The sequence below is a fragment of the Ruditapes philippinarum genome, unplaced genomic scaffold (genome assembly GCF_026571515.1).
Source record: "Ruditapes philippinarum isolate M1 unplaced genomic scaffold, ASM2657151v2 ctg136_1_1_1_1, whole genome shotgun sequence".
Classification (NCBI taxonomy): domain Eukaryota; kingdom Metazoa; phylum Mollusca; class Bivalvia; order Venerida; family Veneridae; genus Ruditapes; species Ruditapes philippinarum.
In genome coordinates, this window is record NW_026861872.1 from 1 (window position 1) to 27,657 (window position 27,657).

At 33.7% G+C, this 27,657-nt stretch overlaps 1 protein-coding gene and 2 long non-coding RNA genes across 4 annotated transcripts in view; 1 reads left to right on the plus strand and 2 right to left on the minus strand.

The window, feature by feature from the left end:
- Positions 1-3,810: 3,810 nt before the first annotated feature.
- The window catches only part of LOC132717196 (Kruppel-like factor 1), a gene marked incomplete at its 5' end in the record, with an annotated part of 45,053 nt that continues 21,206 nt past the window's right edge, over positions 3,811-27,657 (plus strand). The window contains 1 exon segment of the mRNA XM_060700616.1: positions 3,811-4,425. Coding sequence (XP_060556599.1) covers positions 3,811-4,425 — 615 coding nt within the window.
- On the minus strand, positions 16,386-18,562 carry LOC132717200 (uncharacterized). The gene is made up of 2 exons (XR_009623924.1): positions 17,479-18,562; positions 16,386-17,197 (listed from the first exon to the last, which is right to left on the minus strand). It is a non-coding gene; the product is annotated as an uncharacterized LOC132717200 (long non-coding RNA).
- On the minus strand, positions 20,771-25,924 carry LOC132717199 (uncharacterized). Of its 2 annotated transcripts, XR_009623923.1 has the most exons (4): positions 25,913-25,924; positions 22,992-23,085; positions 22,455-22,627; positions 20,771-21,234 (listed from the first exon to the last, which is right to left on the minus strand). It is a non-coding gene; the product is annotated as an uncharacterized LOC132717199 (long non-coding RNA). The 2 variants fall into 2 exon arrangements; XR_009623922.1 differs by lacking the exon at positions 25,913-25,924 and having other exon boundaries at positions 22,992-23,272.

The following is a 27,657-nucleotide window of genomic DNA, read 5'->3' on the forward strand; positions in this document are numbered from 1 at the left end:
AAAAGAGAGAGATTAAATCAGTCATCAGGCACCAAACATGCAAATCATGAAATAAATCTTGGATCTCTTTACTTTTCTTAAAATCTGGATACATTTTGCTCAAGTTTGATTTTCTTGAAATATTTTGGCTCATCTGGAGGCGTGCAGCTTTAAACATTCCAAAATAAATACTGAATATAATTTTTTTAACCCTGGTGTTTAAGAAAATGTGTTTTATTTTTGTCAAAGAGTACTTCCTGGCACAAACTCGTGCTTTAAAGAAAAATCTTGCAAACTATGTATATATACCTGTTGAAGATAATATTGAAAGAATTGCATCAACAGATGTCATAATGTTATTTTATGGTTTGATCGCAATAAGTCCTGGTTATATCTGGAAACTAACTATTTATTTAAGTATAAGCAACGCAGAGATTAAGTTGTCTCTTGTCTTGAATTATTTCATATGTATATTAATACTAGTACTTCCCTGATTCTCTCAACCCAATTGAAACCCCATTGTGCCATGTATTGTATAATATGCCAGACTTTGTAATGTGCCCAAGCACCAGTGCTTGTAATGTGCCAAGCACCAGTGTTTGTAATGTGCAAAGCACCAGTGCTTGTAATGTGCCAAGCACCAGTGTTTGTAATGTGCCCAAGCACCAGTGCTTGTAATGTGCCCAAGCACCAGTGCTTGTAATGTGCCCAAGCACCAGTGCTTGTAATGTGCCAAGCACCAGTGCTTGTAATGTGCCCAAGCACCAGTGCTTGTAATGTGCCAAGCACCAGTGCTTGTAATGTGCCAAGCACCAGTGCTTGTAATGTGCCAAGCACCAGTGTTTGTAATGTGCCAAGCACCAGTGCTTGTAATGTGACAAGCGCCAGTGCTTGTAATGTGCCCAAGCACTAGTGCTTGTAATGTGCCCAAGCACCAGTGCTTGTAATGTGCCCAAGCACCAGTGGCTGGAATGTGCCAAGCACCAATGCTTGTATTTTTTCAAGCACCAATGCTTGTTATTAATGTGTCAGTAGTGCTTGCAATGTGCCAGTGCTTATAATGTGTCAAGCACCAGTGCACACCAAGGAGTTTGTTAAAGGTCCAAAAGTCAAAAATTTGAAGAAAAAAAAACATAAAATTTGAAATTCTTACTGAGAATTGAAAACGAGAAAATCTGCAAAGATAAAAAACACTTTGAGAACTTTAAATCTAAAATTGCCTTATTAAGAATTAAAAACTCTGATTTTCTTTTGTGCAATTTTGCACAATAAACATAATTATTCAAAGGAATTATCTGAAATTTTGCATAAAAGTTTTTGTTCAAGACCTATCAGTACATGAAAAATGGTGAGAGAAAAATTTCCATTTCTATTACCAGTATGTCAAAAACCTGGGTGTACAATCATGGAGCCCCTTTTAGTCTTAAGAACTCAGGAAATTAATTATAATATGAATATTTACAAAAAGTATAATGCTTCACTTGTTAGTTAGGTAACTAATGGATTTTTTTACTCCCAATGAATTTTTTTACTCCCAATTATTTCTTCTCTGTTGTAAATTGAGTAAAAATGTTTTCTTTTTATATTTTGACACATTTTAGTCATTACAAAAATTTTATGTTATAAATTTGTTCCATCTTTAACAATATTATCAAACCCAGGTGAAGACTGACATGGGTTTTAAGATTTAAATAAACAGACCTTTAAGCTTACCCTGTGTTGATTGTTTGTTCAAGTTTATTTATATTGTGTAATAATTTCACTATTAAAGCACTTTAAAATTTTCATGAAAATTAGCATTTAAAACAGTACATGGTCCATTAATTAAAAGAACAAAACAAAAAAGTAATTAAACATCCTTTAACAGATGTAATTATGTTTTCTCATCAGTATTCGGAATCTAAATATGCATACAAGCAAGACAAGTTTTATTGTATGTAACGCCACACCTACACCACACCTTTGTACTTGATGTCAGATCAGTGAGGTTGTTTTTTCTATTAAGCTAGGTCATATGTAATGTATGTTTTATATGTGTAGAGTAAACTAGGTTGCCGTGTTGTAATAAACTGTTTTCAGTTTTGTATTTATAGTTCAGTTTGATTTAAGATAAGTTTTGAAGCGAGGTTAGTATCAAATTTAATTACTATTTAAGATTTATTTTAGCATCACTGTTCCATTTACGACTGTAGTTTAAGATATTGTACTTTGTTTAAACTATGTAAAGAATATTGAAGTAGGAAAAAAGACTGTTTAACATTGTTGTTGTTGTTGTTGTACATTATATATGGATGAGATTGTTGTTAAAGTATGTTATACATAAAATAACATGAAGTTTAAGTTAACTGTTATGTGTCATCAAATGGTAGTGTATTGTTTAAACTCGGACAATGTATGCTTAATGTAGGGAGCCTCCAGGTTCATATGCTGATATTTATGAGAATTTTGAAAATGTTACATATAATTTAAACGTTAAAATGTTGTGAAATAAACAAAGAAAGAAATTTACACATGGCAAACAATGTTTACAATCCATGTAAATCACCGAAAATACTAGAGGCTGAAATGTGCAAAGAATAGCCCAGATTGCTATAGTCACATTAAAACTAAGGTGATAATTACTGCAGTCAGTCATTAAACACACATAACATGTAAATTATTAATTGAACCTTTTTCACTTTTCCTAAAATCAAGTTCACTTTCTCAAGTTTGATTTTCTTGAAATATTTTGGCTAATCTAGAGGCATGCAGCTTTGAGTGGCTATTCAACTTAAAAAAAAATGAGGCAGGCATTCTGCACTTCATTACCACAACTTGAACTGGCTTCAAAATTTCCAACAATATAACCAGATATTGGCGTCATAAATTTAACAATGAAAAGCTCTAAAGTTTAAAGTCTATTTACATATTGACACAAAGGATGAATGTTGATCTGTTAAGTTGTGTTCTCATACAGTTGTGTCATGCTTAAGACAGTTGTTCTTTAGTTGTTATTTAAAGGTATGGAAGGAGCTATCCTCTTATGCTTTAATTGTAACATCAAGGTCCAAATTGGTGTAAAACATTAAAAAAAAAAATGATGTGAAGTTTAGTGCCACCTTACTTTGATATATAATGCATTTAAAACATGTTTATGACATGAATTACCTTCATTTATAGGGTTAAGTACATTTTGACAGAATTTTGTCCTGTTTAATATGCCCAAAAACTGTCTGTGACACCCAGTTTTGTCTGAAGAATTTCTCAGTGAAAAAAATCAAACACCTGTGTGGTATGATTAAACTCTGGAATTATTTATTTATGATCATTTATCCCCATTCTCTTTTGAAGAGCAACTATAAAAACTACATGTTTGATGTAATTATCAAGGATCTTGACATAGTTATGCTCTTTTTGAACGCAATTTTCCAAAGACATGCTACAACTCCATAATATCTTGCACTGAGACCTTTAGCGAAACAGTCTCTTCTTTAGGTAGCTCTTGTTCATACTTTAAATGAAAATGGAAAAGTAATAAAGAAATTAACAAAACTTAAATAATCGTTGAATGTCTGAAAATAACCTTTTTGTTCTCAGAATTGTTCACCTCTGAAATCTGCCTGTTTTACTTGCTATAATTATCACAATATAAATGTAATGATACATTGTGATAATGAATTTATAAAAAACAGGAAATATTCTTTTACTAGAGCTCACCTTGATTTGTTTATAGGCAGGTAATATCAAAGCACAGTCAAAGTTGAAGGTATTAATGGTCTCAGTAGTGAATAATTATTTTCTTTTAAATAGAAAAATAAATATATTCATGTACATCATCAATTCTACTATTTTCAGTTCATGCAGATGAAGGAGGATAGAGTGATGTCCCCTGAACAAAGATCTCTTATTGACATCCCGTCTAACAGTATGAGTGATGCGGATTCGTTTTCAATGTCCTCCATAGAATCCCCGTCAAGGTTTTCTCCCTTGGATGAGTCAACTAACAGTTTTAATTCATTATCTCCGTTTGCAAGACTGAAATTGAAACGGAAAATGGAAGGCTCATACTTCAGACCTATTTCACAGTCGTCCAGTGATGCGTCTTCACTGTCATCATTTTCAACAAACTTTAGTCTGAGTGGCCCAAGTGCTTTCAGGAATGTTAGCAATACAGATTCTAGTCAAAATGAAATAAACAGCAATAAAAACAAACACTCGGTGAACTTGATCAAGTTGCATCAGATCAAGTCGGCTTTTTCACTCAGCGAGGATCCCGATGTTTCAACGTCATCTGTATCCCTCGGACATATGTTTGCGCTGAAGAAAAGAATTATAAAACGGGAAGAGGAACTAAACAGTGGAGAAATGAGCGGATCGGACGGGCTGTCAGAGCCAAGCTTTGATAGTGACTCCCCATTTATGAAAGATGAAGCCATTGAGAGTGATCATGATAGCAATAAAGGGAAGGTAAGATGTCCTTATTGTATACTATGATATCATTATTTTCTTGTAGAAAAAGGTAAGAATCTGGAATACAGGTGATCCCTCGGAAGCATTAATCACAACAAAATTACATGAAAATTGCAGACACAGTCTGATTGGTAAGTTTTCTGAGCATCGCTAGATCTTTTATGTTTTCAAGCCTTTTGTTTGTACATTTGTAGCTGACCTTATGTACTTGTGTTTGAAGTGAGTTGTCGCCTTTGTTGTCAAGTGATGATTTAGCAGTGAATTAAGCTGATCATTGTCTGATTCAAATTCAAGTGAATTATCTGCAAGTCCAGTTTTTATACGCCCGTTTGAAAAACGGGACGTATTATGGGAACGCCCCTGGCGGGCGGGCGGACGGCGTCCAATTTGTCCAGAGCATATCTCCTACATGTATGGAGGGATTTTAATGAAACTTCATAGAAATGTTCACCACTATGAGGAGCAGTGTCGCGCACATGAACCAGGTCTCTAGGTCAAAGGTCAAGGTCACACTTAGAGCTCATTGAAAAATGCTTGTCCGGAGCAAAACTTCCACATGTATAGAGGGATTTCAATATTACTTGGCACAAATGTTCACCATTGTGAGGCGGAGTGTCGCGCGCAAGATTCAGGTCCTTGCGGCCAAGGTCAAGGTCACACATAGAGGTCAAAGTTCAGATAAAAATATGAAGATGTGTATATGGACCATTTAGTCATCATTTATTGAGGGATTGTAACACAAATGGTCATTATCAAGACTATGGCTGTGATACATATAATTAATGTCAATATATACAAGGTCAAGGTCACTAAAGATGATGAAATAATGAGATTTTGTCCGGAGCATATCTCCTACACGCATGGAGGGATTTTAATGAAATTTCATAGAAATGTTCACCATTATGAGAAGCCATGTCACGCACATGAACTAGGTCTCTAGGTCAAAGGTCAAGGCCACACATAGAGGTCAAAGTTTAGATAAAAATATGAAGATGTGTATAGGGACGATTTAATCATCATTTATTGAGGGATTGTAACACAAATTGTCATTATCATGACTAAGGCTATGACACAAGTACTTTAGGTCAATATATGCAAGGTCAAGGTCACTAAAGATGGTGAAATATCCAGATTTTGTCTGGAGCATATCTCCTACATGTATGGAAGAATTTTTATAATACTTTATGGAAATGTTCACCACCATGATGTGTATTGCTCCATGCATGATCCAGGTCAAAGGTCAAGGTCACACTTAGAGCTCATTGAAAAACGCTTGTCGGGAGCAAAACTTCTACATTCATAGGGGGATTTCAATATAACTTGGCACAAATGTTCACCATTGTGAGGCTGAGTGTCGCACGCAAAATTCAGATCCCTGCGACCAAAGTCAAGGTTACACATAGAGTTCAAATAAAAATTTGAAGATGTGTATAGGGACCATTTAGTCATCATTTATTGATGGATTGTAGCACAAATGGTAACTATCATGACTACAGGTGTGACACATTTAATTTAGGTTAATATTTGCAAGGTCAAGGTCACTGGAGATGATTAAATATCCAGATGTTGTCCGGAGCATATTTTCTACATGCATGGAGGAATTTTAATGTTACTTTATAGAATTGTTCACCACCATGAGACGTAGTGCCCTGCACATGAACCAAGTCTCTAGGTCAAAGGTGAAGGTCACAGTTAGAGCTCATAGCAAAACACTTGTCTGGAGCAAACTTCTACATGCATAGAGGGATTTCAATATAATTTGGCACAAATGTTCATCATTGTGAGGCTGAGTGCCGTGCATAAAATTCAGGTCCCTGCGACCAAGGTCAAGGTCACACATCCTGTGCATATCTTCCCTACTGATTTGTTTTAAGGTTCATTTAACAACACAGTGCCAAGGATAAAAACTTGCTTGCTACATAACACTTATCCATAATGCCCCCATCTCCATCTAAATCTTTCATAAACGGGCGTATTTTGTGACTATGGCACCCTTGTTTTACGTGTATGTCAGAAATATGTATATTTATTTAATTTTACCCATGAAATATGGTGCTATATCAGTCAAATATATTTCATATTTTTTAAAAATAAATATGAAATATAAATATGAAAGTGGGCGGAGTCAAAACTCATATTTATTTTAAGGGACTTCTTTCGCCATTTTTGTTTTAAAAATCTGATAAATACAAACAACTTTTTATTGAATTTTGTTTTGAAAACCATCTAGAATGATAGAAAATGGTCTAACTAAGAAAATTAATCCGAACACCAATATCTTTAATTCAGTCATTAACGCTGTACAGACGTTTTTAGCTCACCTGTCACAAAGTGACAGGGTGAGCTTTTGTGATCGCTTTTCGTCCGGCGTCCGTCCGTCCGTCGTCCGTCCGTCCGTAAACTTTTACTTTAAATGACATCTCCTCATAAACCACTAAGCCAATTTCATCCAAACTTCACAGGAATGTTCCTTTGGTGGTCACCTTTAAAAATTGTTCAAATAAAAGCCCTGGGGTCAAAATTAGCCACGCCCTGGGGGGTCATTGATTTTCCCTATATGCATATAGTAAAAACTTAAAAAATCTTCTTTTAAAGAACCCAAAGAACTAGAGCTAAGATATTTAGCATGAAACATGTTCTAATGGGTGTCTACCAAGTTTGTTCAAATAAAAGCCCTGGGGTCAAAATTGGCCCCGCCCCGGGGGGTCATTGATTTTCCCTATATGCATATAGTAAAAACTTAAAAACTCTTCTTTTAAAGAACTCAAAGAGCTATGGCTAAGATATTGAGCATCAAACATGTTCTAATAGGTGTCTACCAAGTTTGTTCAAATAAAAGCCCTGGGGTCAAAATTTGCCCCGCCCCAGGGGGTCATTGATTTTCCCTATATGCATATAGTAAAAACTTAAAAAATCTTCTTTTAAAGAACCAAAAGAGTTAGAGCTAAGATATTTAGCATTAAACATGTTCTAATAAGTGTCTACCAAGTTTGTTCAAATAAAAGCCCTGGGGTCAAAGTTGACCCTGCCCCGGGGGGTCATTGATTTTCCCTATATGCATTTAGTAAAAACTTAAAAAATCTTCTTTTAAAGAACTCAAAGAGCTATGGCTAAGATATTTAGCATCAAACATGTTCTAATAGGCGTCTACCAAGTTTGTTCAAATAAAAGCCCTGGGGTCAAAATTGGCCCCGCCCCGGGGGTCATTGATTTTCCTTATATGTGTATAGCAAAAACTTAAAAAATCTTCTTTGAAAAAACCCAAATAGCTAGAGTTAAGATATTAAGCATGAAACATCTTTTAGTGAGTGTCTACAAAGTTTGTTCAAATAAAAGACCTGGGGTCAAAATTGGCCCCGCCCGGGGGGTCATTGATTTTCTTTATATGTGTATAGCAAAAACTTAAAATCTTCTTTGAAAAAACCCAAATAGCTAGAGTTTAGATATTAAGCATGAAACATCTTCTAGTAAGTGTCTACAAAGTTTGTTCAAATAAAAGCCTTGGGGTCAAAACTGGCCCGGCCCCAGGGGTGTCATTGTTTTTAACTATATGTGTATAGTAAAAACTTTAAAAAAATCTTCTTTTAAAAAGTCAATGAGCTAGAGCTAGAGCTTAGATGTTTAGCATGAAACATCTTCTTATGGGTGTGTCTACCAAGTTTGTGCAAATAAAACCCTTGGGTTAAATTGGCCCTGCAACTTTGGGGGGGGGTTGGTTGGGGGGGCCTATATACAGGTGAGCGACCTCAGGGCCATCATGGCCCTCTTGTTTAGAGTTGTTTACGTGACGTCACAATGTTGTGCAAAATATCGGGTGCAAAACAAGACAATAATTATATTACTGCGCGCTGTACAATTGCAGTTGCGTAGCAAGCAAGGGTGTTCATAACCATTTTTCTTTGATAATGTTTGAGTGAAATATTTTATATATTTTCACTCAACATGATAAAATGCCACATATTTTCACTTGCCGTCCCGGCTCGTGAAAATATGTGGCATTTTATCATGTTTTGTGAAAATATATTCCATATTTCACTCAAACGAAAAAATATCCTCTTAATATATATGCATTACAATAAAATCAGTAAATAAGCAATAATATTTTCATATAAATTTATAATAAAAATTATATATACATTGTATTTAATCTCTATGTTTAATGATGATAGACTAAGAGGAAATCAGGTTAATGAAATTGCAGAGAATCAACTTGTATATAACTACTACTGTAACAGTTTTTTTCCTGCATGTCTAGGAAGGAAGTAAATGCTTTCAGCTAAGCTCGATCGGTAGCAAGAAACTTAACCAAATATCGATCTTGTGAAAAGATAGACAAAGGGAGGTAATATAGATTAAATTAATGCAATCTTTCTATCAATAACTTCAAGCTGTGACTATAGATATTAAAGATATAGCCCGACCTAGAAAACCTCTATAAAGTTGTTCACATTATCACCCCTATCGTGAAAATTGAACCAGTTCTAGGGGTTACTTCATTTTATAGACTTCACTGGAAAAAGCTGATTCCTGGAAGACCTATTGTTTACATGCTTGACACAATTTTATTGTAATAGTTTTAATATTGTAACCTTATCAAGATTGTATGGCTATGAATGATTATACTGAATGATCAAACTTGACCCAGCCTTAAAGGGTGTCTATTTAGCTCACCTGTCACAAAGTGACAGGGTGAGCTTTTGTGATCGCTTTTCGTCCGTCCGTCGTCCGTCTGTCGTCCGTAAACTTTTACTTTAAATGACATCTCCTCATAAACCACTAAGCCAATTTCATCCAAACTTCACAGGAATGTTCCTTTGGTGGTCACCTTTGAAAATTGTTCAAAGAATTTAATTCCATGCAGAACTCTGGTTGCCATGGCAACCAAAAGAAAAAACTTAAAATATCTTCTTCTAAAAAAACCCAAAGAGCTCGACCTTAGATTTTTGACATGAAACATCTTCTGGTGAGTGTCTACCAAGTTTGTTCAAATAAAAGCCCTTGGGTCAAAATTGGCCCCGCCCCAGGGGGTCATTGATTTTCTCTATATGCATATAGTAAAAACTTAAAAAATCTTCTTTTAAAGAACCCAAAGAGCTAGAGCTAAGATATGTAGCATGAAACATCTTCTAATGGGTGTCTACCAAGTTTGTTCAAATAAAAGCCCAGGGGTCGAAATTGGCCCCGCCCCAGGGGGTCATTGATTTTCCCTATATGCATATAGTAAAAACTTAAAAAATCTTCTTTTAAAGAACCAAAACAGCTAGAGCTAAGATATTTAGCATGAAACATCTTCTAATAGATGTCTACCAAGTTTGTTCAAATAAAAGCCCTGGGGTCAAAATTGGCCCCGCCCCAGGGGGTCATTGATTTTCCCTATATGCATATAGTAAAAACTTTAAAATATCTTCTTTTAAAGAACCAAAAGAGCTAGAGCTAAGATATTTAACATGAAACATCTTCTAATGGATGTCTACCAAGATTGTTCAAATAAAAGCCCTGGGGTCAAAGTTGGCCTCACCCCAGGGGGTCATTGATTTTCCATTTATACATATAGTAAAAACTTGAAAAATCTTCTTTTAAAGGACCCAAAGAGCTAGAGCTAAGATATTTTATTTAGCATGAAACATCTTCTAGTGATTGTCTACAAAGTTTGTTCAAATATAATCCCTGGGGTCAAAATTGGCCCCACCCCGGAGGTCACTCATATTCCCTATATGTGTAAAACTATAACAAAAATTGAAAAATCTTCTTTGAAAAAACTCAAATACCAAGAGTTTAGATATTAAGCACGAAGCATCTTCCAGTGAGTGTCTTCAAAGTTTGTTCAAATGAAAGCCCTGGAGTCAAAATTGGCCCCACCCCAGGGGACATTGATTTTCCTTATACGAGTATAGCAAAAACTTAAAAAACTTCTTTTAAAAAACCCGAATAGCTAGAGTTTAGATATTAAGCATGAAACATTTTCTAGTAAGTGTCTACAAAGATTGTTCAAATAAAAGCCCTGGGGTCAAAACTGGCCCTGCTCCAGGTGTGTCATTGTTTTTAACTATATGTGTAAAAATCCCAACGAGCTAGACCTTAGATGTTTAGCATGAAACATATTCTAATGGTTGTCTACAAAGTTTGTTCAAATAAAAGCCCCGGCTTTAAACTGGCCCTGCTCCGGGGGCCTATGTACAGGTGAGCGACTTCAGGGCCATCATGGCCCTCTTGTTATTTTAACATAGGTTCATATAGGAAAAACTTAATGTATTAATCTCTGATACCACAATGTATATGCAATGTATGTACATGCAAGTCAGATATTTGGTGAGTAGGCCTGGCCTTATAATGGCATTTTTTTGTGTCAAATTAGGGACCTATCCCACTGCTGAGTAATCTAGAACCTTCAAAGAACAACGTCAAAGGTCAAGGTCACTATTACCCTTACACTGAAAATGGTTTCCAGAGCATAACTTAAGTTCTATTTGGTCCACAGTATTCAAAGGATGATTGTCCATATTGGGTAAAAGATCCCAATTGATTTACGGGTCACAAGGTCAAAGGTCAAGGTCACTATTACTTTAAAACTGAAAACAGTTTCAAGAACATAACTTAATTTCTATTTGGCCCATAGTGTTCAAACTTTATAGGATGATTGTCCATATTGGGAAGAAGACCCCTATTGATTTTGGGGTCACACGGTCAAAGTTCAAGGTCGCTATTACCTCAAAACTGAAAACAGTTTCCAGAGAATAAGTTCCATTTGGCCCATATTATTCAAACTTTATAGGAGGATTGCTATTTGAAGGAGGTAATACTTTATTTAATTTATGTAATGTCATACAAATGATTCATCCTTATTTTAATTTGCTTATATCAATTTGATTGGCCCCGTTTAAACTAAAGCTTAAATGTCCCAGGTCATTGCATTTCTTCAAATTATTGGTAAAACATATTCTATGCTCAAATTTAATATTAGAAAATATTGACAACAGATTATTTCCAACACTGAAAAGCAGTTGTTTGTGGTGAGCTACTCAGGGCCATCATGGCCCTCTTGTTAAGAATCTGAGAATGTGTGTCCATTGTAATGGTAAAATTTGATAAATGCTTCATTTGGTTATTTTGTTCAACTGTCTTATGCCAGTGATATGATAGGTTTAATCTACTTCACAGTTGTTATAATCACAATATAATCATGTTAGTGCACTGTGTCATGTAGTTTCACTTAGTAAACTGCTGATGAATTTAGGAAACAACAGGCTATCATAAACATGATAATTATATGAACTATTTTAAGTCACAGTATTGTAATGTAGTTCCTGTTTAAATACTTGTTTATTTATGACGTTAAAGTAAGTAAATAATTGTTTTTTTCTGACCTTTTTTTATCAATAATAAAAAACAAAAAAAAACAAAAAAAAACAAAGGCATAATATTTCTATTTTACATCATTATACAGTATTTGAGATCAACTGTTCATATATCAATCATCAAGTTTTTGTTACACCCAACCATTTCTTTGACGAATTGACATATCCTTCTTTTTAAATGAATTCTACACACACCATTTATTTACCAAAAACACACACAAAAACTTTGCTTGCTCATTATACTCTCCAGGAGGTAGGATCGAAGGCGTGGTGGCCTAAATCACCGTTCTTCAATTCTCTGATTACCTAAAAATACTTGATTAGTACAGGACAGCTATTGTACTAGTGCTGTCCGAGGGGTAGAATTAGGAGTGGAAATCATTGTTGAGATTTGACAGGCATTTAAACGGAGATTATCTCTGATGTAATAGTTAATCAGAATAGCATATAATACCATGTGTTAAAATTATAATGTAGTGTCAATTTTAATGAGATGAAAACATGACAATGTGGAAATTGTATTTTGAAAATAGTTATAATATAGTTATTTTTGATTTAAGCTGGTCTGTTCTGTTTGAAGTGAAGTAGCAATTTCTGTTTTATGACTTTTGTCTTGTACTCCCTCACTTCTTCAACAAAGGTGGCCTAGTGGTCAAGGTGGTTGCCTCTCAACTCAGGGATTCAATGGGTTTGAGCCATACTTGAGTCACGACATTGTTTCTCTTATGACACCAGTACCTGTTGGATCCAGGAAAATGACTCGAAAGTGATAAATATAAGTTGCAAGTACTTGTTTTGCAATCAACCTTGAATAAATATGCTTAAACTAACAAACAGGCTTCAATCTTTTGTAATTTAAATTAAAAAGCAAAAAGTAAACCAGTCCTCATGATGTAGTTACAAGTTAACACATTTCTTCATCATGTCCTTTGTTTCTGATGTCAAAATTACTGGACATTGCTAAGATCATCCTCATTTAGAAAATTTTAAGATTAATTATTAAACATATTTAACCTTTAAGGACTAGGGTTATCTACACTGAAAAGTCTTGAGCAAAGAATGACTATTAAATTTAAGGCCTCAATTTTGATGCTGTATGCAGCCATATAGAACTAAATAGTTACAAAATTGGTAAACAAATTTGTTGACTTTTTTAAGGTGATGATCAGGGGGGATTATGTGGCTGTTTAAACCAGTACAGCTGTCACCAAACCATGCATATGATATTCATTAAAATTCCTTTTAACTAATGGATAAAATGAACAGACTAAAGTATTGATGTTTTTTTTTTTAGTATTTACAGGTATGATATAAGATATTTAAGATATTCTAGTTTCAGGTATATTGAAAATGTTTTAGGGTCAAGTAAGTAAAAAAAAACTTTGATGTACGCATTTTCCTATAGATACACAAATGCTGGTTGTGACGGTGCAAATTTCGTGCCTACCCACCGTTTAACCATTTAACCCCAGATCACACTTTTTTTTCAATGAAGAAAGGAATTAAATATCAACTGTTAATATTTTAAGTGCAGTATCTTTTGATGGTTTTCACAGCCATTTAAGATAGTGATGACTAAACTTTAGTTGTTACTGATCTTGACTGGGTAGTGCCCTTAGGTTCAGGGTGGGAGATCACATAACTTTTGTCACCACTTCATATGGTTGCACCTATGATTTGATGGTACAGTATTTGCAATTTTTTGGATATATCTGAGAATGTATCAACATAAAAGTTTGCAGATACTAGATAGATCTCAGTGGGTATTAGTTAGTTGCAGAAACAGCCAACTCATTGAGTTCTGTTGGTCTGTCTTCCGCTCACAATCTAAATGTTTTATTGCTACCCTCACCTTTGAGTCGTACACTTATTTACAGCTTTAGCAACTTTTCCAAGTCATTGAGTAGAACTCTAAATATAGACACATCCCATGAACTTTGTAGGTAGATAGATCTCATTGAGTAGAAGTACAAGAAAAAGAACTTTTACTCTGCCTTGCCTTATTTTGGAGTTATTGCTTTTTGTTCATTTTTACACTTTGAACTTTGTGACATAACTCTGACACTATAAGAGGTATGCTTTTCTGTGTCCAAAACCTGTTCGGGGAGCATCACCTGGTTCAATCAGCTCTTGTATTATTTTGACACACATTTTCACCAAATTACTACTACTAAATGTTCATGTCTTTGGGAAATTTCAAGGAGGTAAATTATCACAACTAAATGTTTCATAATTAAACCTTTGCGAGCATGATAGCTGACATGTCTTGGGTCCGTACTCTTAAAGTGAAAGCTACTTTTTGTGGGGGATCATCAGGATTCTCATTTAACATAAATGACATACATACGATATACGCATGCATTGTTCATTTATCTTGGTCTAGTCATACATTGGTACCCTGCATCATTAAGTTGTATTGCACATGAAACAGGTGTACATGTACAAAGTTCTTCATTTTTCTCTATATGAATATTTGGTCATGAAGATTGAAGAATATTTTTCTTTAAGTCTTAAGTTTGTATTTAAAGTGGTTCAGATTATGAAATTATTCATTAATTTGTCCTGTTATTTATGCAAAAGTGTAAAATAATAACTGATTTATTGCATGTTACCAACTCGACTGTATCAAAATTATGAAATCTTTATTGGTTATGAAGAAGCATTGACCTATTGTTAAATGTTGATGTGGAACATCCATCCTGCATAAAATTACAAATAAATGTTAGATAGTAAAATACCAGTCTCTTGATATCGTCATTTCTTTCCCTTAAAGATCACAATATACTTCTCACAGTGACTGAAATTACACTTTTACTCAGTGTGTGATATAGTATATTAAATGTAACATTTTGAAAAAAAAAGTAACAAAAACTTTGTCATAAATTGTGTGAAACTTGATGCAAGAATGTTGATTTTTGTTTTCTATATAGTATTACCTGTCTGTTTGAAGATGATCTACTACATGCAACAGTGACATAAGATTTTGACAACTGGTACAGGCTTATACCTTTTGATTAGTTCGTACAAGGTATATTTTGTACAAGCTTGGTTGTTCGCAACATGTGCCAAAGTTTTATGACGAGACCTACCTAGGTATGACAAATAAGTCAATGTAATAAACCTCGTGATTAATTCGGTGAACATTGTCCACTATTCAGTTACAGTGACTTGTAGAAAAATTTATTTCAGTTAATACGGTATATCATATTTTAAACAGTCATTTTGTTTGGTAGTTCTTAAAGCAGCATGCTTCCACCTTCAAGCTAATTTTTGTGAAAATTTGGAAAATGTTTTTTTAAGTAAAATATTGTAAGGTGAACAAAGAAAGCAATTTACACATGGCTAATGGCTCTTAAAATCCAAAAAGATTACCAAATCAAAGCGCTGAAAGCACTGCTGGGGGCGCATTATGTTGATTGTATTGTGGTCTATTGTTACAAGCAGATGCCATTCCTACTTTCAAAGCAGATGTCACATTTTTACTCGATTATTCGATAAGAATAAGTAGAATTATCCTAGTCATCTGAACATTGGCGTCTATCACCTCAATTTTTCCCGAAGTCCATTGACATATGGCATTGAAACTTTGCACACTTGATCCCGATCAGGCACCCATTTGTTAAAGATTGCCTATGGCTTCAAGATATTATCGTATTCCATAGACATCTGGCTTTGAAATAAATTGAAATGTTATACATTTCTTTGCGAGCATACTAGCTAGGACTCTCTCCAATGCTTATATCTGTAGAATATTGGGTTTAAAGAAATTTTTGGTCCTTTTGTGAACTTAAAATATTTTAAATAACCAAGGTTCTTCTATTGTCAAGCACTAAGCATATAGTTGAGTGTGCTGTCCTACCAACAGCTATTGTTTGCATACCTTGTGAAATATAACTCCTTCAAACTTTTGTTCAGTTATTATTATACAAACACAAGAACTGTCTGAGGACAGTAAGGCTCGACTATTCGAAAAAGTTGTCACAAGGGTGTTTATTGAGTATAAAAATGCTTACCAATGAATACATAAAAACTGACCGAAAAGGTACAAAGGCTTGGATTAAGATGTTTTATCAAGTAAATCACTGCTTTATTATCATGAATGCATAAAATTGTCCCAAAAAAGGCACAAACCCTTCAGTAGTTATGGAGGATAACATGCTTACAAGAAAAACTTTACCATTAAATTCTAAGTTGAAAAGGGGAGAAAAAATTAGCCTAAATTCTCGATAAAATTATGGATCTTGGTCAGTAACCTACATGTACAATTATGACCCTAAATGCATGTGAAGTTTTAATATTGTAAGCAGAGTTATCCAACTTGTCAATCTGATGTACATTGTTACTATAAATAACTATTGTAAGTTTCAATTGAATATCTCAAGCAATAATTGAGATATTTGACTTTAAAAATAAACTTAAACCAACGCAGACGCGGACGCTGGGTTACTACAATAGCTCTCATATTTTTCAAATAGTCGAGCTAAAAACTACCAAGTCATGGTTGAGACCATATAGTTATTCCATATATAAATATATATGTATATATCATGGAAAACATTTCAAGATGTTACAATGGATTGTAGTGTATAACAAGAAAATCAGTGTACTTTAACTTTAATCCAATAATCATACAAACATCTGTAAATAACTGGAACAAAATATTTCTTAAATAAAACCATACAAAACAAGAGGGCCATGATAGCCCTAGATCGCTCACCTGACTTATCAAACTCATCCAAACAATTACCTAGACAAACATTCTGACCAAGTCTCACGACAGGTGAGTCAAAAATGTGACCACTACAGTGTTAACAAGGATTATCCATATTTGAGAAGTGCGACCTTGTTTTTTACTCAGGTGACACATATTCAAACTTGACCTAGAAAATCATCAAAACAAACTGTCAGACCAATTTCCAGGATACTTGGATCAAAACAGTAGCAACAAGAGTGTTAACAAGATTTTTCTATTTTTTAGCTCCGGTGACCTAGTTTCACATGCGATTTCGAACTCATCCAAGCAATTACCTAGACAAGCATCCTGACAAGTTTGATGATAATTGAGTCGAAAATGTAACCAGTAGAATGTTAACAAGGCTTTTCCATATTTGGGCGGCGTGACCTAGTTTTTTCATCCAAGATGACCCATGTTGGATCTTGACTTAGAAATCATCAAAACAAACTTTTAGACCAATTAACAGAATATTTGGATCACAACAGTAGCCACTAGAGTGTTAACAAGATTTTTCTATTTTTATCTCCTGTGACCTAGTTTTTCATCCGAGATGTCCCATGTTCGATTTATTCCCAGCAATGACCTAGGCAAGTTTTCCTGACCAAGTTTGCTAACAATTGAGTCAAAATTGTGACCACTAGAGTGTAGACAAGGTTTTTCTATTTTTAGCTCCTGTGACCTAGTTTTCATCCGAGATGACCCATTTCCGAACTCATCCGAGCTATCACCTAGACAAGCATCTTAATCAAGTTTGATGATGATTGATGCAAAAATGTGACCACAAGAGTGTTTCTATTTCTACCCCAGGTGACCTACTTTTTCATCCAAGATGACCTATGTTCAAACTCATCCGAGCTATCAACTAGACAAACATCTTGACAAAAGTTTGATGATGACTGATGCAAAAAGGTGACTGCTAGAGTGTTAACAAGGTTTTTTCTATTTTTAGCTCCCGGTGACCTACTTTTTCATCCGAGATGACCCATGTTTGTACTCATCCGAGCTATCACATAGACAAGCATCTTGACCAAGTTTTGATGATGATTGATGCAAAAATGTGACCGCTAGATTGTTAACAATGTTTTTCTATTTTTAGCTCCGGTGACCTACATTTTCATCTGAGATGACCCATGTTCAAACTCATCCAAGATATCAACTAGATAAGCATCCTGACCAAGTTTGATGATGATTGATGCAAAAATGTGACTGCTAGAGTGTTAACAAGGTTTTTCTATTTATAGCTCCGGTGACCTAGTTTTACATCCTAAATGACCCATGTTCGAACTCATCCGAGCTATCAACCAGATAAGCATCCTGACAAAGTGTGATGATGATCGGGTCAAAAATGTGACCACTAGAGTGTTCACAAGGTTTTTCTATTTTTAGCTCCTGTGACCTAGTTTTTCATCAGAGATGACCCATGTTCAAACTCATCCAAGCAATTGACTAGACAAGCATTCTGACCAAGTTTGATGATGATTGGTTTAAAAATGTGACCACTAGAGTGTTCACAAGGGTGTTTCTATTTATAGCTCCTGTGACCTACTTTTTCATCAGAGATGACCCATGTTCGAACTCATCCGAGCTATCACCTAGGCAAACATCCTGACCAAGTTTAATGATGATTGGGTCAAAAATGTGACCTCTACAGTGTTCACAAGGTTTTTCTTTTTTTTAGCTCTTGTGACCTAGCCTTTCATCCGAGATGACTCATGTTCGAACTCATCCATGCTTTCAACTAGATAAGCATCCTGACCAAGTTTGATGATGATTGAGGCAAAAATGCGACCGCTAGAGTGTTCACAAGCAATTGTGGACGGACGACGGACATTCACCGATCCTTAAAGCTCACCCTGAGCAAGCTCAGGTGAGCTAAAAACCAAAAACTGATGATGACAGAACGGGTATCACTTTATGCCTATAAATTTTTTTTTGCTCCAGTGATTTTTTTTCGAAGAGCTACATGTGAATTGCTGCCAAATATACATAAGTAAAATCTATTTCAAAGCTGCATGCATTCATATAAATATATTTTAAAAAATCAAACTTGATTGAATAAAATAAAAAATCAAGGATAGCTAAAACTTGTTAATTATAAAAAATATATATACAGAATATAATGTTGTAGTAGCTCTCTGAGGTTTTGTATTTTGCTACGAGCAGCGGTGGGAAATTGATATCTTTGCGAGACTAAAGGGCGAGCTAGATAACAATTTTCCAACATTGCAAGTAGAAAAATGCATAGCCTCAGAAAGCTACTACAACATAATTTTCCTTTAATAATATACCTTTTCGTTTGAAGTATAAATGATTTTCATTATACTACACTTATATAAGAAATTTCAGAAAAGAAATGTAGCTGTCAAGAAATAAATTATGACTGACAGATGAATACGTAATTTGTGCAAAAACCAGCCACACCTTTTATTATTTTGGTTGCCGTTTCCATATACTATGTTATACACAGCTAAGATCAGAACCAACATTAACAAGAAACCGGTTGAACCGGGTGATGCTCCCCGAGAAGGTTCTGGACACTGGAAAGTATAAAAAAAAAAGAACAAAGGGCAAAAAACCCCAAAATTAGGCAAAGCGGAGTTATGTTTTTTTTTGCACTGCACTTCTATTCAATTAGATCTATCCATCTATAAAGTTGCCTGATGATATCAGAGTTATGTCCAAGGTAAAATTCAAAGTGTAAAAATGAAATTACGGTAATAACTCCAAAATTAGACCAGGCTTTCTTTAGGTTCTTTAAGCATTGCAGTTCTATCCAATTATATCTAGCTACCTACAAAGTTTCATGTTGATATCTCTAATAGTTTTAAAGTTATGTCTCGTACAAAAGTCAAAAAGTAAAAATAAACAAAGGGCAATTACTTCAAAATAAGGCAAGGCAGAGTAATAATTCTTAAGCACTGCTTAGAATAATGTCCCGGACAAAGTTCAAAGTGTCAAAATGATCAAAGGGCAATAACTCCAAAAGTAGGCAAGACAGTGTTACAGTTCTTGTGCACTGCAAACTTACTCAACGATATCTATCTACCTACAAAGTTTCATGTTGATATCTCTTTTACATTGAGAGTTATGTCTCGGACAAAGTTCAAAGTGTAAAAATAAACAAAGGGGGATAATTCAAAAATAAGGCAAGGGAGAGTTAAGGTTCTTGTGCACTGCTTACCAACTCAATAAAATCTATCTACCTACAAAGTTTCATGTTGATACCTCTTATAGTTTAAAGGTTATGTCCCGGACAAATTTCAAAGTGTAAAATAAACAAAGGGGGATTATTCAAAAATTAGGCAAGGGAGAGTTACGGTTCTTGTGCACTGCATACCAAGTCAATGAGATCTATCTACCTACAAAGTTTCATGTTGATACCTCTTATAATTTAAAGGTTATGTCCCGGACAAATTTCAAAGTGTAAAATAAACAAAGGGGGATTATTCAAAAATTAGGCAAGGCAGAGTTACGGTTCTTGTACACTGCATACCAAGTCAATGAGATCTATCTACCTACAAAGTTTCATGTTGATAACTCTTATACTTTTAGAGTTATGTCCCGGACAAAGTTCAAAGTGTAAAATAAACAAAGGGGAATAATTCAAAAATTAAGCAAGGCAGAGTTACGGTTCTTGTGCACTGCACACCTACTCAATTAGATCTATCTACCTACAAAGTTTCATGTTGATACCTCTTATAGTTTTAGAGTTATGTCCCGGACAAAGTTCAAAGTGTAAAAATAAACAAAGGGGAATAATTCAAAAATTAGACAAGGCAGAGTTACGGTTCTTGTGCACTGCACACCTACTCAATTAGATCTATCTACCTACAAAGTTTCATGTTGATACCTCTTATAGTTTTAGAGTTATGTCCCGGACAAAGTTCAAAGTGTAAAATAAACAAAGGGGAATAATTCAAAAATTAAGCAAGGCAGAGTTAAGGTTCTTGTGCACTGCACACCTACTCAATGAGATCTATCTACCTACAAAGTTTCATGTTAATACCTGTTGTTGTTTCAAAGTTAAGTCCCGGACAAGAAAAGGGGATGGACGGACGGACGGACAAGGCGGCGACTATATGCTCACCCGAAATTTTTTGGGGAGCATAAAAATAGTCCAGGCCTTTCATATATGGTACTGTATTTGTCTCTAACATAATACAGAATTTTCTAACCGTTGAAAACTATTTGCGCTTCAAGATAATCCTGTGTTTTAGGAAGAAAATTTATAGGTATATAATAAATGCTGTCATTGACATTTCTTATGCTTATATTTATTATATGTATTTCTTGCAATCCTATTTATAGCTACAAATTCTATGAATTAAAATAGAAATGAAGGTAGCATGCAGACGGTGTTGATATTGTGTGATAAAAATTTAAAGATCATTGGAAATCATCCCAGTAACCGAATACTCTAAATGACCGAGTACTCGAGTATTGATTTTAGTAATTGTTGCCATCCCTAAAAAAATTAAGTACTTGACAAGATCAACTAAGATCTAAATAAAAAACTTTGAAAACAGAATTAATTATTTTGAAAAATTCACTCTGAGCTGTATTATTTAAAATGGGTGTTCAAACACATTGAAAACATTGATAATTCATTTCATGTTCTTGGTGATGAAGTGGTGCCTCAATATAGTTATCACTGCATTCTATCTTCCCTCATAACTCCTACTATTACTGTATCTGTCAAACAAGCATCTCTGTTTTCTGAAATAGAGTTTTGAAAAAGTTTATTGCTGACCGAGATATTCCATACTTGTATGTTAACTTTTTTTCAGCATCTTTCTGTTAGAATTACTCTGATTTATAAAGGTATAAAACCAAAAAATGCGCGACCAATGCCAGAGCTCAACCCCTCTGATCAGATTTCACAAACGAGCATCTGAGTAGAACCACCGCCTTTTTTTAAAGCTAGCTGGATTGCTTTCTCACATTAAAGAATCCATATTAAATATAATAGAACATTGATAATTGCTACACAGTCTCTTTGTAAACATAAAATAAGCATGTTTTGTGTTTACATAAAGTAGCTATGTAATGTTAAAACACCACATGCTATAGTTGGTCACAATATAAATATATAGTGTTGTTAGGAAACTGACAGTTTTTTTAAGAAGGACCAAATTTTTTTTTGTCTCGTAAGAAGGAACATGGCTTCCAATGCATAGTTAATTCATTCAAATTAGACATATTCAAAAAGAATTGCATAGAATTCAATACATTTTCATGATTAAAATATTTTACTGATGAGCATAGTATATCTTTAAAGGTAAGTGGTTTAGGTGCATTACTTTGACTATGGTCACCCCAATTAAATCTATTTATTTACTTAGTAACACAACTTTTTAAAGTCATATAAATTTGTAAATGTGAGTGATTCTGATAATCTATATACAGCTAAGTCAAGATGAGATGATTAGGTTTTACTGACTGCTTACTACATGAAGTCACTATTTCAATGTCAAATGCCTTGAGGTGAAAGAAATGAAAACTTGAATTTCAAAATACAATTTAAGTGAATTACATGTCACAAATGAGCCATGTCATGACAAAACCAACATAATGGGTTTGCGACCAGCATGGATCCAGACCAGGTTGGTCTGATCAGGATCCATGCTGTTCGCTTACAAACCTTATTACAAGTAGAGAAACTGATAGCGAACAGTATGGATCCTGATCAGACTGGGCGGATGCCCATTATGTTGGTTTCGTCATGACACGGCTAAAATGTTTTTGCTATCGACTTTTGTTCCTAAATTAACAACAGATTGCATAATGAAAAGATATTGAAATAATTAATATACAATTGGCTCTAAGTGCCAAGCTTACAGATTTTAAATAAACTTTGAGCCCTGTGTTGGCCTTTTAACATGTCAAACATTTAGAAAGTATTTATTAAGGAAAAGTGTATACAAATAATCATGTACCTCTTCATTATATGCCCATGACATTGAAAAAACATTGTGTCATCTGTTTACTTCAAGGTTAGTCACATTGACAGTATCACATTTTAGACTTCATCTCTCGTGATTCCATTCATAAAAAGCATCCTCAAAATGGGTCCTCTTAATTTCACATTCATCAATCTGACAAAAACCTCCTGGAAAAGAAGTTAGAAACATATGCCACTAATTATGTCAGTTAATGTCAAATAAATACTTTGAGAAACTATTTGGTCAAAATTGTAAATATACAAAGATTTTCAAACCAAATATATATATAACAATGAACATTTCCTTTTTAACTTTCTAACATATATAATGTATGGTCTTACTTGAAGAAAATGTTTGCCCGTGTGACCGAAAAGGGATTAAGGACCATTACTATTGTTTTTCCTTTTGTTTATTAAAGGGCCATGGCCCCATATTCTATTGTTATGGAATAAATTCTATTGTTCTCTTTTGTTATGCTACAGTAAGATGGATATATATATCAAAGTCAGAAAAAAGCTAACATGTTTTTACCTTAATGGCCTGTATAATTATGTTTCACAGCTTCTCAGCAAACAACCAACTGAGCCACAATTGAAATCTAACAAACAAGCCTTTATTCACAAACCTGAAATAAAAACTTTTCCTAATCAATACAATAGTTCTTTTAATTTATTACATACTTCATTGAAACATTAAGAAATATTGATAAAGTAAAATGCTCATTTTCATTTCCTGTATTTTCAATGTAATTATTCATTTTTCATTGCGTATTTTCACAAGTGTCTCCTAAATTTAGCCTATACACAATAGACTGTAAAGAATAATAGGGGCAATTTCTTTATAATTTCAAAATATTTATAGTCGAAACAGTCCTTTTTAAAGGCATATATATGGGTAAGTTGAATGTTGCATGTCCAGATATGATTGACTAACAATAATTATTGTAAAAGTGAGTAATAATTGTCGGAATCATAGCTCAATCGGTAGAGAACATAGCTCGAGGTTACCAGATTTCAAAAAAAAAAATTATTAATTTTGTTCTGACATGTCAGGAACAACTTAGACATGTCAGGAACAACTTGAAATTTAAATGAGTTTTTCGTTTGATTGATTTTTGTTACCTATCTTACTTTTTCATTGAAGTATCTTTACCTTCTTAAAAATTATGCCCAAATCTCATTTCTTTCTCTTTTTTTTTAAACTTCTTTTCATGAATTTAATATGAATATTTTCAACAGATTTTAAAATAATCAAAATACAACACTGTTAAGCATATATAACTGTTGTCAGGATTAAGTTTTGTTTCATCAAAAAAAAAACTTGAATAGAAAATAGAACAGTTTCCACCTGTAGTTTGGAACCCACTAACTGAATTCACTTTTATATCAATATTATGCAGTCTTAAACTTATTTCACTAGTAAGTCAAATGATTTATTATCTCAAACAATGTAATTACATGTAGTATAAGTTTTATGGAAATAATGTGGTTAATCACTTGCAGTTAATCAAGGCTTGACAAATCCACTTGTCCGCTCATAAATGATAAATACGAGTAAAAATGACTCTGGACAAGTTAATCTCCCAAAAATGCCCATCCTGCAGGACATGTGAAATTTCTAGCATAAATTAATCAAATTTCAATTCAATTCTTTTGAAACCATTTTTCAAGTTTTACTAGTAGGACAGAGCACAAAATAATTCCCCTGTGTTTGATGGGCAAAACTGATGTTGATTTGTTGAATGCAACGCTTAATTCTGTCCGATTCTATTTTGTAAAAACTTACTAAAAGCCCGTGCGGCGATTCCAGTATGTTCCACAAAATTTTTTTAAAATGTCACAATGCAATATTTGGCAAATGTTTAGCCAGAAAGAAGTAAGTTAAACAGTGTCTTCAAAAAAGAAAAAATGTCTTCAAAAAAGAAAAATGAGTCAGAACATGTAGGAAATTTTTATTTTTTAAGCATTGTTGTTGTTGTTGTTTTTCGATCCCTGATATATTATTTGTAGTATTTGTAACTATTATCTATTCTATTTGTAATAGAACAGCATTTTTCCCTTATAAAACTATTTACATTCCCAATAAAAAAAGACAGCAAATTTTCAAATGTTTTATTTTTAAAGTCCCAAAATTACTGTCAAAATTCCCATCCAAAATTGGCATATATAAAATGGATGATTTCATATTGATAAGTGATATGTGATAAAAACCAAGTATAACTACATCTGACAGAGCAATATTTGTACCTAGTTCATTTTATACTTCCGAACATTATTTATGTACATGTACTCATTTTTTTCACTCCAATAAGAAATCAATATATTATGCATGGTTTAACTTTAAATGTGTATAAATATTATGCATAATTCTCATGTCTCCCTGGATAAAATTCTAAATTAACCATGTGGCATGAATACCTGTCAGTTATGTAGTATCAATTTGAGTCAAAACGCATTTTTCCAAAAAAAAATTGTACTGGTAGCGTATAGATGTTACACAGAACTAAGCAAATGTCAGGGTTTTTCAATGCTAATCCCCAGTGTAAATATAATTATAACCTTACTCAAATTTCTTAAAATGAGGGGTGAAGTGTCTGCAAAAAAGGGCCTAGGGTGAAGTGTCTGGGGGGTGAAGTGTCTGTAAGCCGAGGTGATGGACAAGGCAAGACATGTCGATTTTTTTTAGCTTATTATGAAGTTGCAGTACATGAGAGACTGGCACATGATGAATCAGCACATAAATAAAACAATCTAGTGTTCTGTGGTTTCTTAGTGTCATACCTCAGCTCTTTTCCTTATTACAATGAAATTTTACATGATTGTTATCCACCGCTGGTTTGTTTTAAGCAGTGAATGATAGGTACCGTTTCAGCAGATTTCGCAAAGAGGGTACAAATATGGATTATGCACCGTGGATCCAGTTCATTCTTTGAGAAAATGTAATAAGACATCATTACTGAACTTGTATATTTTTTATTAAAAAAATCTGTAAGGTAAGCATCAACAATATGTATACGCTAGATGTAAATAACTCACCTCCAAAAAATATATAAAAAAAAAAAAATGGGTCAAAAATGTCTGGGTAGGAAATGGTTTGAGGGAGGACTTTCAAGGGAAGGAACTGCTAAACTTAAAATTTGATAAGGTCAATTCAGTACAAAAAAGCTTTACCCGATAATGGCCGATTGTGAAGAAAATTTCTAAAAAATACAGCTTTTGATTGCAACTTAAATATCAACGTTATGAAATATAAACAATGAACATCAGTCATCTTGAATAACGTTGTATTTAAAGTCATATCCGGTATTAAGTCCTTGTATTTTTTGTAAGCAACCAGAATCGCCAACGATTTGACGACGATTTCGCCACTGATAAATGGATAAATGCACAACAAGCAAAGTTATACAACATTTAGGTAAATGGGAGATAAGGTTTTTGTAAAATAAAACTTACAACTCGTTTTAAACACGTGGAAATTCTATATAAACTTCTCAATCTTTCACGGATGAACTTGTAAACAATGGCGATTGCGGTAAAATGACGTAAGGGCGAAAATAGTTCGTATTCATACGCATGCATTGTTTTTCTTAAATTTACACTTATGAAGCATTAGGCCCTATAAGCTTTAAAGTTAGCTGATCTGAAATCCGTATTCCATTACTTGCTAAATTTTTGAGTTCTATGACACTTAATTAACTTGTGACTACATGTAATTTGTACTATATTTATGCAAGTACTTTGGCTATGATCGACCGCTGGCGTAGTAATATTAAAATCGCGTAAAGCAAAAATATACATACAATTTTAAAAGACGATTGCTAAATTTAGTACAAAATTGGCCAGTCAATTTTAAAATAGATAGGGAACTATGATTTTGGAGTTACTGCGAAGTTTTGGAACTATTTTGCTTAGCGTAGGTAGCTGACTAATTGTGTTCACATCATAGTAAATCTGAATTTGTCGTTATTACATTGGGGGCGCATTGCGCATGCGCCCCCAAAAAGAGGTCAAAATTGGCAAAAATAGTCATTACAGTGTTTGACATAGTTTTTTTATTACAGTAGAAATATGGTGATAAATACTGCAAACTCAGGCATTAATCGCACATTTATATGAATGATGAAAATTATTACTTTCATCTTGAAATCTTTATTTTTCTTAAAGTTTAAGTACATTTTTCTCTAGTTTGATTTTCTATACATATTTTTTGGCTCATCTGGAGGCATGCAGCTTTAAATGGATGAAGATATTTTTTTATGTGTATGATATTTTATGAAGTCATCCAGGATTAAATAAAGCTAATTGTTTACATAATATATGGCAAATAAGTAGAGAAAAGATATGGGCATTTATTTTGTGATATGAATTATATGAATGTCTCTCCATCTTATAACTCATGCAGATGTTAACATTACTTTAATTGCTTACAGCTGTATTAAAGTGATTCAAACAAATTGTTTACAGTACATAATTTCTCAATGACTTTCTATATCTTTTGTATATAACAAAAAAAAACCCTAAAAACGCTGACTTTTTTGAATTTCAATTTCAAAGTTTGCAACCAAAAAAAAAAAAAATAAAAATGATGTGATATTTAATTTAACTGTACCTGCATAGAATTTAATAAGGTTAACGGTAAGAAAATATATGCTCAATATGAGTTACATGGTCTGTTGAGGATCTACATAAGGTGACTGGGTACACATCCATATTTTTAAAAAATAAAATTTAGGGTTCTGGAAAGTTAACTGATGTAAATATTATTGAACCTATCATTGCTCCCAGTGTCATAAATATAATATGATTTGTAATGAACTCACAGAATTGAAAGTAAAGCATAGATTGGAAATGGCTATTATATTTTATTTAAATTCAAGGGCAATAACTGTTGACATCCTTTTTTTCCCGCTCAAAATATTCCTTTTATCATATTTTTAGATTCTGCTTTTGAAAAATTCTGGGCCCATTATACCCTAGAAATGTTTTTATTTCCATTTCTCAAAAGCTCCTTATTTTTGGTGTACATTCTACTTCATAATTTCCAACTACTTAATGAGTAGTTACTGAATTGCCAATTACCTAAACCATCTTCTTTTTTGGTAGCTTTTTGGCAGTTAGTACAGATCAAGTGATACATTTTTGTTACTTTCATGACAAATAGTTTCACATTTAGCACTACCTTTTTCATGTAACAAGCA